Source organism: Salmo salar, chromosome 16 (genome assembly GCF_965601325.2).
Source record: "Salmo salar chromosome 16, fSalSal1, whole genome shotgun sequence".
Taxonomy (NCBI): domain Eukaryota; kingdom Metazoa; phylum Chordata; class Actinopteri; order Salmoniformes; family Salmonidae; genus Salmo; species Salmo salar.
In genome coordinates, this window is record NC_138306.1 from 24,805,368 (window position 1) to 24,820,402 (window position 15,035).

The 15,035-nt window shown below is 45.8% G+C and overlaps 1 protein-coding gene across 1 annotated transcript in view; it reads right to left on the reverse strand.

Moving 5' to 3' along the window:
- LOC106573509 (SH3 and multiple ankyrin repeat domains protein 3) overlaps positions 1-15,035 on the reverse strand; it is a 169,781-nt gene that overhangs the window by 112,688 nt on the left and 42,058 nt on the right. The window contains exon 9 of the mRNA XM_082963248.1: positions 11,832-12,013. Within this exon, the coding sequence (XP_082819374.1) occupies positions 11,832-12,013 (182 nt within the window). The remainder of the gene's footprint in view (positions 1-11,831; positions 12,014-15,035) is intronic.

Genomic DNA, 15,035 nt, shown 5'->3' on the forward strand with positions numbered 1-15,035 from the left:
CTACAGCACCACTGGACAACACCAGCTACAGCATGCAGCATCATGCTGGTTTATAATCACCTCTACAGGTACACAGCAGTGGGCGACACAAAGGACAGATGTCACAAACAGGGTATCTGTCACCTCATGGAACAATAACAGATGTGCTATTTGGTTTTTTAAACTGGGCCTCAAACATTTTACTTAGTAAAGGGGGGTAAGTCAACTAATCTTCAGTTTGTAGTCCAAGCCGTTGGAAACAGTCATACCTGCATTAACTGATCATAGTTTCCATCATGTTCTATGGGAAGAGTTTCTTGTAGGGAACTCAACAGAGTCACTCCACCTCTGAGAGTCAGTGGGTTCTCCAGTCATTCCACTGCAACAATCGACTCTGTGTGAGCTGGATAGCTATTGTTCCACAATCCACAAAACATTTTCTGTGGCAGACATGGACAGGCCTAATTAAACACTAATACAGTAATCATGCGCAGGGGATGGACAAAGAAAGAGGGGGAGAGAGAGAATGAAAGACAAAGACAAATAGAGGGGTGGTGAGAGAGGAGAGAATGAAAGGGAGCAAGAGAGGGAGGGGTACAAAAGCAGAGGAATAATCCTCATCAAAACACAAACTATCATTGAAAGGTGATGCATTTGAGTGTGGTGTGGATACATGTCTGTATGCATTTCTTTGTTGGTATAGTATGTAAGTGTAGTAGTGAGTGATTGTGTGTTTCAAATTTCAAGTTGTACTGTCAAGTGCACAACTGCAGTGAAATGCCTTTCTTGCAAGCTCTTTCCCAACAATGCAGCAATCAATATCAGTATACTATAAAAAAAAAAAAGTCAAGTAGAAGAAAAAAACACACAAGAAATAGAAATAAAAACACAAGAGAGCAAGTAAGCTACAGTATAGTATATACAGGGTCAGTTCCAGGGTCAGTAGCTACATATAGGGTCAGTTCCAGGGTCAGTAGCTATATATAGGGTCAGTTCCAGGGTCAGTAGCTATATATAGGGTCAGTTCCAGGGTCAGTAGCTATATATAGGGTCAGTTCCAGGGTCAGTAGCTATATATAGGGTCAGTTCCAGGGTCAGTAGCTATATATAGGGTCAGTTCCAGGGTCAGTAGCTATATATAGGGTCAGTTCCAGGGTCAGTAGCTATATACAGGGTCAGTTCCAGGGTCAGTAGCTATATACAGGGTCAGTTCCAGGGTCAGTAGCTATATACATGGTCAGTTCCAGGGTCAGTGCCAATACAATATTTACAATGTGCAGGGATACTGGAATGGTACGGTTAGATATGTATAGGGATAAGGTGACTAGGCATCAGCATATATGATAAACAGAGTAGCAGCAGTGTATATGATGATTGTATGTGAGTGTGTGTGCGTGTGTGTATGAGTCAGTATGAATGTGTGTGTGTTGGAGTGTCAGTGTGAGTGTGCATAGAGCGAGTGAGTGTGAATAGTCAGTGCAAAAAATAACATTGAAAGGTCAATTCAGATAGTCCGTGTTGCCGTTTCGTTAACTTTTTAGCAGTCTTATGGCTTGGGGATAGAAGCTGTTCAGGAGCCTGTTGGGTGTCAGACTTGTTGCTCCGGTATCGCTTGCCGAGCGGAAACAGAGAGAACAGTCTATGATTTGGGTGGCTGGAGTCTTAAACAATTTTCTGGGCCTTCCTTTCACATCCCCTGATATAGAGGTCCTGGATGACTGGGAGCTCGGCCCCAGTGATGTACAAGGCTGACTGCACCACCCTCTGTAGCGCCGTGCGATCGAGACCAAGCAGTGATGCAGCCAGTCAAGATGTTCTCAATGGTGTAGCTGTATAACTGTTTGAGGATTTGAGGGCCCATGCCAAATATCTTAACAACTGTTAACGTATGTTCAAACCATTTTAAGTCCTTAGAGATTTGGACAGCGAGGAACTTAGTGTGTGTGCAAGCGTGCGTGAGTGTGTGTGCTGTACAAAGTGTGTGTTGGTGTCCCGTCTGAGGTTGCCTGCGGTTGAGTCAGTCACGATGCCTGGTCCAGAAATAGCATCAGTGGCAATGCAGAGCTATTTATACTCCACACACACTCTGCCCTGCCTTCAAGCTCCACTGTATCCCCACTGTGTGTGTGTGTGTGTGTGTGTCTGCGGGTGTGTGTGTGTGTGACGACCGACTGAGCTCATTTTAATTTCAGCCTAGCCTCGCTCTACTGCTCAAAGCTGAGTCATTCACACACACATCAATATTTCCTCTCCCTCCACCCCCCCCTCAAACACACTAAACTTGATTCTCTCTCTCTCTCTCTCTCTCTCTCTCTCTCTCTCAAACATACTATTACCACTATACATGCTCCAGCTTTTTTTCTTCTCTTAACATCTCTCTCACTCGCACACACACACACACACACACACACACACACACACACACACACACACACACACACACACACACACACACACACACACACACACACACACACACACACACACACACACACACACACACACACAGGAGAGAAAGGTGACAGACCGACTGAGTGAGTGGGGTTGTTAAAAGAAGTCTCCTCTCTCCTGCAGAAACACACAACAAAGGAACCAGCAGAGAGCTGAGACACTGGGAGATGGCCATCTGCCGATATGCATTCACACAGAGAAAGAGCCAGCAGCATACCATCCTGCATCCCACTGCTGGCTTGCTTTTGAAGCTAAGCAAGGTTGGTCCTGGTCAGTCCCTGAATTGGAGACCAGATGCTGCTGGAAGTGGTGTTGGAGTGCCAGTAGGAGGCACTCTTGCCTCTGGTCTAAAAAAATATCCCAATACCCCAGGGCAGTGATTGGGGACCTTGCTCTGTGTAGGGTCTTTCGGATGGGACGTTAAATGGGTGTCCTGACTCTCTGTGTTCACTAAAGATCCCATGGCACTTATCGTAAGAGTAGGGGTGTTAACCCCAGTGTTCTGGCCATCATGGTCACCTAATCATCCTCAGCTTCCAATTGTCTCATTAATCCCCCTTCCTCTCCCCTGTAACTATTCCCCAGGTTGTTGCTGTAAATGAGAATGTGTTCTCAGTCAACTTACCTGGTAAAATGAGGGTGTGTGTGCTGTAAGAATACTAAGAGCAAATTAGATGTATATACAGTAATTTATCATTATAAACAGAAAATATTACAGATGTGTGTGGAGCTGCTGTCGGTGAGCAGCAGGCATATGATTTTGTGTGTATGTACAGGGAGCATTCCAATAACCAGAGTGCAGTTGTTACTAGATTTGGAGCCCTGCACACTTTAATAGATAGAGAGCACACACACACACACACACACACACACACACACACACACACACACACACACACACACACACACACACACACACACACACACACACACACACACACACACACACACACACACACACACACACACATTTGGGATGCAAGTCTCAAGGATATTCAACTATATATCCCAGAATGCAGTGAACATAATTTGTTCATTAATTGCCAGATAAAGCAGTGTATATGACACTAATAGCTCTCATCTTACCACAAGTATAGGAGAAGGAGAAGAGAGGAGAGGAGGAATAGAAAGAGATAGATTAGAGGTGAGGAGAGTGAAGAAAGAATGGAGGTGCGGAGTGGACCCCAGAGGCACAGATGAGTGTAGATGAAGGAGGGAGTGAATAAGTGAATGGAGGGAAGGATAGTCACACTTCCCTGAGACTGGGGCCCTGTTTGTTTGTGTGTGTGTGTGTGTGTGTGTGTGTGTGTGTGTGTGTGTGTGTGTGTGTGTGTGTGTGTGTGTGTGTGTGTGTGTGTGCTCTCAGGGCTCCTTCAGCTCACTGAGGGCTGGGGAGTGGCGCAGTCCCTACCTCATCTGTATTCAACACAAACCCACAGTAAGGGAGGGGAAGAGAGAGTGAGTGATAAGACGATTCAGTCGAGGAAGAGAGAGAGTGTATGAAAAAGGGAGCTTTATATATATTAATGACAGCGAAGTCAGGTATAGAATGAGAGCAGGTGGAGCAGAAGAAGGGACCGGCAGGTAGCCTAGCAGGTAAGAGTGTTGGGCCAGTAAACAAAAGACCACTGGTTCAAATCCTGAGCAAACTAGGTGAAAAATATGTCAATGTGCCCTTGAGCAAGACACTTGACCTTACTTTCTCCTGTAAGTCACTCTGGATAAGAGCATCTGCTTAATGACTAAGGTGGGGGAGGAAAACTCCAACTATGACTCAGAGGGATCCCAACCTTGAAGGGATAAGCAAAACTTTGGTTTTCATTCTCTCCCTCTATTTAATTTATTCTCTTTCTTCTTCTCCTTCTCCCCCATTTCTATAGGCCCCCAGGTGAAGACAAAAATAGACCAGGCAGGCTACCTAATAACTCTTACCTTTCCTGTCTATCGTTCACCTTAATACACTCACAAGCTCATTCGATGTGGGTGTACCTTCTTGCTACACAGCATGGCTGTGGATAAAAAACAGGCAAAAAGAATGAACCCCTTTGTATTGTCAGGTTTAAAAGACCAGGGTTTAATAGAGATTGAGTGTTGAGTGATTGTGTATTGACCGTTAATATCACTGACAGAATGTGTGGTGTGTGTGAGTGCATGTGTGTGTGCATGTATGGTTTTTAGTAGGTGTTGATTAATGGTGTTTACTCTGTGATACAGGACCTTAATGAGCAAGACTGTTGCCCACAGTAAACACACATACTGAAATTGACTGTCAATAATATTGATGGGGCAAAAATCGATAGTGACATATCAGGATTTTATTTTTGACCACATATCGCAATATTATTTTTGACAATATTGCAATGTTATTTTTGCGATAGTCAGCTGTACCTGCACCAAAACTCAATTAGCTTTCTGCACTTTTATTTCCATGACTGATTAAAACTAGTTTTCTCATGGCTTCATATTGTCCCTCTGCAGCAGACATATGGTGAGCAATATGTTTGGAACATCAAATCGTAGTACATGTAGAATTGTGAGAATCGCAACACATCATATCAGCACATGTGTGACGTGTGTGTGTGCATCTCATACACACATTCACACACTCAGTGATACACAGTGTCACAGTAACAGTGGCAGGGCAGGGCTGACACAGGGCAAGGCCATATGGAGACACTACAGGATCTCACAGTCCCACTGTGTCCCTCTGGCGGGATAGAAGCGTTGGGCCAGTAACCGAAAGTTTGCTGGATCGAATCCCTGAGCTGACAAGGTAAAACTCTGTTGTTCTGCCCCTGATCAAGGCAGTTAACCCACTGTTCCCTGGGCGCCGATGCCGTGGGTGTTGATTAAGGCAGCCACCCGCACCTCTCTGATTCAGAGGGTTAAAAGCAGAAGACACATTTCAGTTGAATGCATTCAGTTGTACAACTGACCAGGTATCCCCTTTCCTTGATACGGCTCACTATCTGGGCATGAATACACACACATGCAGGCACTGAGGCTTAAACTAGGTAGAGTACACCCTCTGAAAAAACACATGGTGGAACACTTCATATGTGAAATGCATGTTTTTTTCTGTAAGGGCATGCAAGGATCCACACGCACACACACACAAACTGTACACTCTGTACAACACACACACACACAATCTGTACCTAATGGTAATGGAGTAATCCTGTATGTCAGGAAGCTTTTACTCCAGTTCCTGATCTGTATTCATAATCATTATTGTGTGTGTGTATGTGTGTGTGTGATAGATGGACAGATGGTGTGGTCTGCAGGGTGCAGGTGTGGGCGTGGCTGGGGTTTTGCTACCTGCTGCGTCTCTGATTGGACAGCTGTGACACTCTCGTCCTTCCCCCAGGCCACTGACCCAACTGATATCAACACACACACACACACACAAATCTTAATAAGGTCTTAATAAACTTTATCCCCTCAGGTCACTATGACCGCTCTACCCTGTCACTTTGTAATTTCTCTAGAGGCACACACACACACACACACACACACACCCACACACACACACACACACACACACACACACACACACACACACACACACACACACACACACACACACACACACACACACACACACACACACACACACACACACACACACACACACACACACACACACACACACACACACACGCACACACACACACACAGATTTGGGCCTCTGTGCCAACATGTTAGAGAAGCCCTGAGCCATAAAGGGTCCAGGTTTACCAAGCATTAGCACCAGTGGAAGGTTTGAGCCTGGAATTGTATATCTGCAGTAATGGTTAAATCACACTGCATTCCCCTTCAGATCATTAGTAACGCCTTTTTTTGTTGTCCGTGTGTGTGTGTCTACCGGCTTGTGTGTGTGCTCCAGGTATCCTCTACTGGCCATAGCAATGTTAATATTCCACACACACTGGGCGAGGCCTGAGACCATTAATCATGTTTGTGAATGTCTAATCTCAACGTTATTTGTGCCGGTTAGATTTTCACGGCTGTCTGGAAGATTTACAATGGCATGCAGACGAGAAGTGTGTGTGCTTGTGTGTGTGTGTTGAGACGTAATAGCCTGTAATGGAATGGGGTATGTTGGTGTGTGTTTGTACTTTATGTGTGTTAAGATGGTACAATGTGTGAGGTGAGTGTAGGGCTGTTACGGTGACCATATTACCGGCAGTCACGAGTCATGAACACAGTCAAATTCCACGTGACTGTGGAGTCACGGTAACTAGGCTTCTCCAAAACTGCACTCTGATGCCACTGATTATCATTAGTAGCCTACCAAACTTGATAACGGCCAATGGCTTCGATAATGGCCTGGTACTCAGCACTCTAATCAATCTGACATTAACGCAAATGCAATCAAAAAATCTAATCAAACACTACTTGAGAGCCCATAAACCCATGTTGCGCAAGATTTCTATAGGCTATGCAGTTGCGTGAGAAAACAGAGTTTTGATGGCCTCTATTAAAAAGAGGAGGAGCCCATCAGCTTTCTATAGGCTAAGCCTACTATATATATTTCTAAACGTTCCTAATATTAAGCACATTGCTTCGCTTTACAACCGGAGTAGCCTGCCTGGCTGGCATTAAATGAACCACGGGAAAAGTGTACTCCATTCACTATTTAAGTGCATACGGGTTACATGCATTTTTTCCCCCTGCCCCTGTTCCGAGAGGAGCATGATAATGTCCCATTTTATATCCAAACTAATTTCACACATATTATTTAGTATATGTAAAGACAAGATTAAATTGAGAAAAGTCTGATGGGTAAGAATATTATCAAGCGCTTGTCATATTGTGAATGAGAGACTGATGAAGTGTGTGCAGCCTGCACAAGAACAGTAGAGCTCTGCCTTTCATGACACTTTTTTCAAATCATCATTAGAGTTTAATCATGCAGCTTTAGAATGTATATTAAAAAAAAATATATATATGTATATATATATATAGCCTAATGTTTGTATCACAACTAAAGTTGCATATATAACTCTAAATGAAGCATATAGGAGGACCTGTTTCTTTGTTAACCGCTCAACACAGAATAACTGAATGTGCGCACTCACTCCAAAATCGTTTGGGGAAATATCCTTTCTATTTTATTCAGCTATGTTCAATTGTATTCTTCTTACTATTTATTGTGAGGCTATATTAAATGGATTTATTAGACTTTAAAATGTAGATGTTCCAAAAGTCTGCATCAGTGGCTTGTAGGCTATGCATGGAAGCTAAGAGATACTAAACGTGTTTATGTTAATTAAAGGTCAGTTACCGTGAAACCGGCAGTTATTTGCATGACAATCCCCAGCTGACAAAATGTCATGACCGCCAAAGCCCTAGGTGAGTGCATGTGTTTGTGCATGTGTGTGTGTGTGCATGTGTGTGTGTGTGCGTGTGAATGAGTGTGTGCTCTAAGGGCTTGACCACATTTCAGGAGAAGTGTTTCTGTCCGTTTCCATAGTGACAGCAAGTGGCCTATCAAGAGGTGTTCATCCTGGTGATGCTATCTGAGTACATCAGAGAGGAGAGAGAGAGAGGTGGAGGGAATGGAAGGCCCCTGGGGTATTATCAACACTAACATATCCAATGGATCGAGACACACACACACACACAATGGACACCCCCCCCCCCCCCCCCCCCCCCACACACACACACACACACACACTGTGGTGGAGGTACACACACATATAGGAAGGCTACAAGAGACTATCTGTGCATCAGTGGGCTATTGTCACCATCCTTCTGTAGACTAAATTATGGAGAGGAATGGAATTTCCTAGCTCTTCTTCATCAGATTGGGAGTCAGCTACACAGCATTATGAGTAGAGGGAAGATACAATACATATAAAAGACTAACAACGGGTGAAAGACAATAAAACCAAGACAGACAATGAAAGCTAGAAAATGTGACATCGGGGACTATGCAAAAACTACACTGAAGGATGTACAAACTTCACTGAAGTGCTAACCATGACTGTCCTTTACCACTACGCCTAAACATTAAGGACCGGTTTTCAGGACACAGATGAAGCCTAGTTGTGGAATAAGCTTCATCTGTGTCCGCGAAACCGTCTCTAAGGGTTTCTATTGTACAGTAGATATCCCAGGGGTTGTAGAGTTATACAGCTGTGTTTACCTTCTGATGCCTGAAAAACACGGTTCTCTACAGGACAGAGAGGAAGACAAGACCACATTAATGCATACAATCTGTTTTATTACAGCCCTGGTCTAAAGACTACATAAAATACCACCTCAACTGAACCTATACACCAAACACCTGACTGGGTTAGCCTAGCCACAATTCTAATCCACAGTAGCTAGCTACAGTATGCTAACAATAACACAGTAGGCTATGAGAGGAGAGTTAGAATGCAGGCCTGCTGGTTTCAAACCTCTCAGTTCCTCATACAGGTGTTCCTCTGTTGTCACAGGATAAAGGGATGGAAAAGTGACAAGAGAAGAATATGGGTATGACACAAGGGAGATGTGACTGAGTTAATGGAGGTTCAACAACAAAGTATGACAGGGACACCATCCTACAAAACCAGGCTCTTACAGATAAAGCTGGTTGAAGTAGGGCGTTGATGTTGAAAGTGTATAGTACTCTTACTACCTTCTCATTGTAAAAGGTAGAAGGCAACCTTCTTTATTTTTGCAAAGGATGTGGTTGGTGGGGGGAAGGGGGGATTCTCCCTATCCTTTCATGGTCGTACCGTCACATCTAAACTGGCCATGTGCTCTGGCTTCTGTCAAAGTTTTTCTCCTCAAGAATATGGCACATTAGAGAAGCTTCATCTCTTGCCCTCTCCTCTTTTCTCCTTCCTCTCCTCACCTCTTCTCTTCCCCCAGTGTAAATGAGGCCTGTAACTATTAGCAACTCATCCATTCATGAATGCAGATGAGATGGAATGTATTATGTATCAAAGTGGAGATCATCCATCCACAGAGACGGCCTCTCCAGTCCCAACCCCCCTCTATACACTGTGAGGCGGACTGGTCACTGCAGGCTAGCAACAACAAGACCAGCTGGGAACTAGCAAAACTGAAGAGTGAAAAAAATATTTTTGCCTTCAAATTGGCATTCGATACAGCTTATACCCATGAACTACAGTGGACAGGGAAGTGGAAAGTACAGTTAGTCATGTTGGTCAGTGTTATACAACACTGCCAGATGGCTCGGTTGGCTTGAGTGTGATGCTGGCAACTCCAACGTTGTAGGTTCAATTCTAGCATGAGCCATATGACTGTAATCATAAGTGAGAGCATATGCCACGTATATGGTCATGTTTTTCATTCCCACCTGCAGTATTCAGCATAGCGTCCACTGGCATGAAAGTTTCACATAGCCTTGCCACGGTAGGACTGGTGTTCCATTAACATGGACACCATAGTGGCCATTTCTCAAAACAGTACCATCATGGAACACTATGTTTTAGACACAATATACACTATCATTTCTGACGTTTGTGGTAATGTGAATAACCTTGAACAATGCATGGAAAAGAGGAAAAATGCATTTCATTGTGTATGGGTGTGTGTGTCCGTTCCTCTGAAATGGAAAGTTCTGTGGGTGATAACATCTGTGTCAACATTATACATATCAGTTCTCATATCAGACAGGGTCACTGAGTTCCTCTATTCATACTCATGACTCACAACTCAGTTGTTTGGCACAACATCTGCCTAGGTATCATAAACAACAACACTTTTCATCACACACGCACGTGCGCACACACACACACACACACACACACACACACACACACACAAACACACACACACACACACACACACACACACACACACACACACACACACACACACACACACACACAGTCTAAGGGTGGGAGTGTATCAGACCATATAGCAAAGGGGTAAGTGTGGTATCTGTGCCTGTCAGGGAGAGGTGTATGTGTCTAAGAGCCTGTAGGAGAGTAAAAGCAGTGGCAAACATGTCACCCTGTTGGCATGCGTAGAAGAGGGAAGATAAACTACGTCGCACACAGGAAGAAGAATCACTCTGAAGAGGAAGTACGAAGTGAGTGTACGCTCCTGCCCAAACTTTATTTAACCCCTAACCCCTAACTTGAACCCCTAACTTGTTGAGATCTGTCAGGCTTTGAGAGGTGTAAGTGTAAAAGGATATTGCACTGCTTGCTTAGCATGTACCGCTTCCTCCTGAATCATCTCACACCAAGGCTCAAACCCAGGACCTCTGCCTCGCAAACACACGTGACTGCACTCTTGAAGCATTATACCCAGTCGCTAGCTACTCGGCAGCGCAGAGACTTCAGGCTGAGGAGTGAGTTTCACAGATCTTCATCTGCTACATAAGCAATATGGTGACACATTCAGTGGAGTTGTTACCATATTGCCTCCACCTATATCAAATGTGCATAAGGGGTAGGTGTCAATTGTGGATTGGGCAATAGAGGATCATGCACTTATATAGGCAGCAACTCATGTAGAATACACACACAGACTGTACACACACACTCCCTCCTCAACCAACAACCAAGCACTAGAGTTGTGGGGAAGGAGAGGGGTGGGTTTGGATATAGAGGTGGATTGGGAGAGAGAGAGAGAGACGGGCTGACAGTCATGTTGAAGAATGTTGTAGCGTTTTACCTTCTACGTCATTAGAGTCGTAGTCTGGAGTGAGGCATGGATGGAGAACAGAAGACACACACATGACACCGTAACCACAGCACCATTAGGATTATGAGTCAGAATATATAGACATCCTGTAGGGCTGAATCCTAGCTTGAGATATGCACACGTAACACATAACTCAAAGTCATTACGGCATTTATGCGTAGACATCACACGTTAGTTAGGATTCAACCCATGACAATGCTGGTGAAGTCACACTAAAACAGAAAAACATTGTTCATGTCAGAATGACTTTGACAACACTTCAGATGCATTAGATGACAAATGTACCACTTTCCAGTGGTGAAGTGACATTACAGAGGCATGAATGGAATGAAAACAGTGGAATGTCCTTTATCTATGCACTGTACTGCATAATGTATGCATGACCCATCCTTTTAGTGTTGTACTGCCTCTACTGTTAAACACACCTTCTGTCACATCCATTTACACCTGTGACAAGAGTGACACACTCTTGTGATGGCTGACCTTGCCTGAGACTACATACTAGACCCAGACTTACTCAGCACATAGTTTTCACATTCTATAGACGGAATAAAAGTTTGTGATCCCAAGTCAAGTTTCTGGTTTCCTAGTGATTTCCTGGTTTCCTAGAATGAGATATGTCATTTACATCGTTTTAGATTCCTTCCCAAATCTGAGACCTGTCGAGTTTCATAATACACCTGTCAAAAGAGGTCAAACTACTTTATGAACAGTCATAGTGTACTAACCTTTGACCCTCTCTCCACGGTTCAGCTGGATCTCTCCCTCGCCCTGTGGCGTGTACGGTTTGACCACAATGAAGGTGCGTCCCGGCACGGCACTGTAGAGTTTCCGTTTGGGGCCGCTGGCGCCGGTAATGGCAGGGGGTGTGTGGGTGGGGGGGCTGGGGTCCCGCTGTACCGTGCCCGGGCTGTAAACAAACACATAGGTTACCGTGGTGATGCCAGGCAGCTGGTAGCTGAAGCCTGTGGTCACCGACATGGTCGGGTCGCCAAGGGGACAGTAACCCAGCAACAACCTGACAGTTGTCACAGTGACCGGTTGTAAGATAAGTGCCACTGTCTGTCCAAGCGGCCAACAGTCAACGGTCCCAAAGCAAACCCTGAGGGAAAGTCATGGGACGAGAGATCACTCTTCCTACCCTCCTCCTCTAAATCCTTCTGTCTCTTCCTCTTCCTCTGTTACAGCAAACACAAAATCCCCCTGTCCCCCCTCCCTCCACCCCTCTTTTCCTCTCCTCCTCGTCCTCTCCTAGGCAGGAGCAGTAGTGTTAACGGTTAGAGGTAACGGAATCTTCCCCGTTGCTGTCTCTCAGATCCGTCTGGCAGTCCCCCTGAGTCACACATATCCTGAGCTCCCGCTCCCACCGAACAGCCCTCCAGAGAGGGGGAGAGAGCTCCCCAGCTTCCAGTGCTCCAGACTGGGCGACAGATCCCACCTAGTCCCCTGGCTCTGGAGGTCCAGGTCCTGCTGTGGAGGAGAGGGAGAGAGGCTGGCTCTACACCCCGACCAAGACTCCTTCTCCTGGGAGTCCCTCTCCGCTCCCCTCCACCCCTCACACACACACGCCCACTCACACACACTCACACACACACTGGCGACGATGCTGCTGCTAGCCCTGCTGCTGTTACCGCTACTGCGCTTGGAGGCTCCCCTCCCCTCTGACGACTCACACACACTCACGCACACACAGCTCTCTCTGAGCATTCTAACCAACACACATACTCTCCCAGACACACACACACAAGCAGGCTGCCCCCTCCGCTGCTGCTAACGCTACATCTCCACGAGGACAACATACGCCAGCGACACCATGTCGCAAACACACTGAAACGACATATGCACACACACACACGCACACACGCACACACACGCCCCGGGGCACGATTGATCTCCTCCTGCCTGTCTGCCTGCCTGCGTGTGTGCATGTGCCACTGCTACCCAGGACAGGTTGGTGTGTGGGTGGGGGTGGGGGGGGGGTGGGGGGGCAGGAATGAAGCACCGGCCCATTTGGCTTAATTGTCACTGGCACCTCCTCTTCGCCTTGAATCACTTTCTCTTTTTCCCCCTTTCTCTTTTTCCCCCTCCATCTCTCTCTCTCTCTTTCTCTCTCCTTCTCCATTCCTTCCATTTCTCTGATGGAGGTGGCTGGTGAATTCTACTAGAGCCGAATCAAAGCTTCTCCTGGTCTTCATTCATCACTACTGCTGCAGCTTTGTGTGTGTGTGTGTGTGGATCACACTGCTGCCTGTTTGTCTGTGTCCTCAACACTCACCCTCCCATCCTTCTAACAGCTGCTTTTCTCCTTACTTCCTCTGTCCCTCTCCCCTTCTCTCTGTTCTTTCTTTGTTCCTGCAAAATCATCGATACTATACAGTGATTCAAATATCAATGTGTTTTTAAATTGCCTCTGTGTGTTAACGTATGTGCGTCTGTGTTTACATGTGTGTGTACATTATGGGTATCACGTCAAGTGTGTCTGTGAGTACACCCCTCATTCTCTATCTACCCCTTCCCTCTCTCCCTGTCTCTCTCTCCCTCCCTCTCTGTCTCTGTGCCGTATCAATCACTCGTAACCCTTATTTCATTCATTCATTCTCCTCTCTCCATCTTTCCCCCTCCCTTCCTGCTTCTGTTTATCGCTTCCTCAAGAGGAAAGGAGGAAAGAGGCTGGGATGGCTGCCTGCCGCATGTTAATGTTTGAGCCCAGGACACTCCACCCTCCGCAAGCTGAACACAACACAGAGAGGGAGGGAGTGAGGGATGGAAGGGTGGAGCGAGGGAGCAAGAGGGGAGAGCAGAGAGATGGATGGAGGAAGGAGGAGAGAGAGGGGGGGTGGGTAAAAGGGGAGGAAGAGCAAGGGAAACGAGAGATGAAAGGAGCAGCTAGAGTGGGCAGGAGAGACAGGGATACAGGCAGAATGAGATGAAGAGAGAGATATGATGCTAAAAGTGGACAGAATAGGGTAAACAAGGAAATAGAGCTTCTGCTTTAAGTTGGTTTCCAATACATAATTAAGCCTAAAGCTAAACTAATTCAGCTTCAGTTAATGCAGTGGCAGTGGATACAAATCCTGAATCACATAATTCTATACATACATTCACAGTAATTTACTACTGCCATCAGTTTTATAACAGGCAATTAAACTACATATCTCAGTGTTGCTACATATCCCCCCCCACACACACCACACACACACACACACACACACACACACACACACACACACACACACACACACACACACACACACACACACACACACACACACACACACACACACACACAGAGCTGTAATGGTATGTTAGATGGTCTGACCTCTGTGGTGGCAGATGCCCTGATTGCTCCTTGCAGGTGGGCTGGAGGAGGATGGTGCTGGTGTGTGTATGTGTCCCTCTACACTCCAGATTGATCTCTCTTCCTCCCCTTTAATGAACTGTGTTTATAATGCCACGAAGGCCCCCTCTCAGTGTGTGCGCGTGTGTGTGTCTGTGTTTCCTAGGACACTGCTTCTGTAACCGTGGTAACTATCTATACCAGAAAAGAGAAAATACACTACATGCTCGTTGAACATCTCATTCCAAAATCATGGGCATTAATATGAAGTTGGTCCCCCTCCCTTTGCTGCTATAATACCCTCCACTCTTCTGGGAAGGCTTTCCATTCTTGATGTTGGAACATTGCTGCAGGGACTTGCTTCCATTCAGCCACAAGAGCATTAGTGAGGTCGGGCACTGATGTTGGGCAGTCAGGTCTAGCTCGCAGTCGGCATTCCAATTCATTCCAAAGGTGTTCGATGGGGTTGAGGTCAGGGCTCTGTGCAGGCCAGTCAAGTTCTTCCACACAGATCGCTACAAACCATTTCTGTATGGACCTCGCTTTTTGCACAGGGTCATTTTCATGCTGAAACTGGAAATGGCCTTCCCCAAAT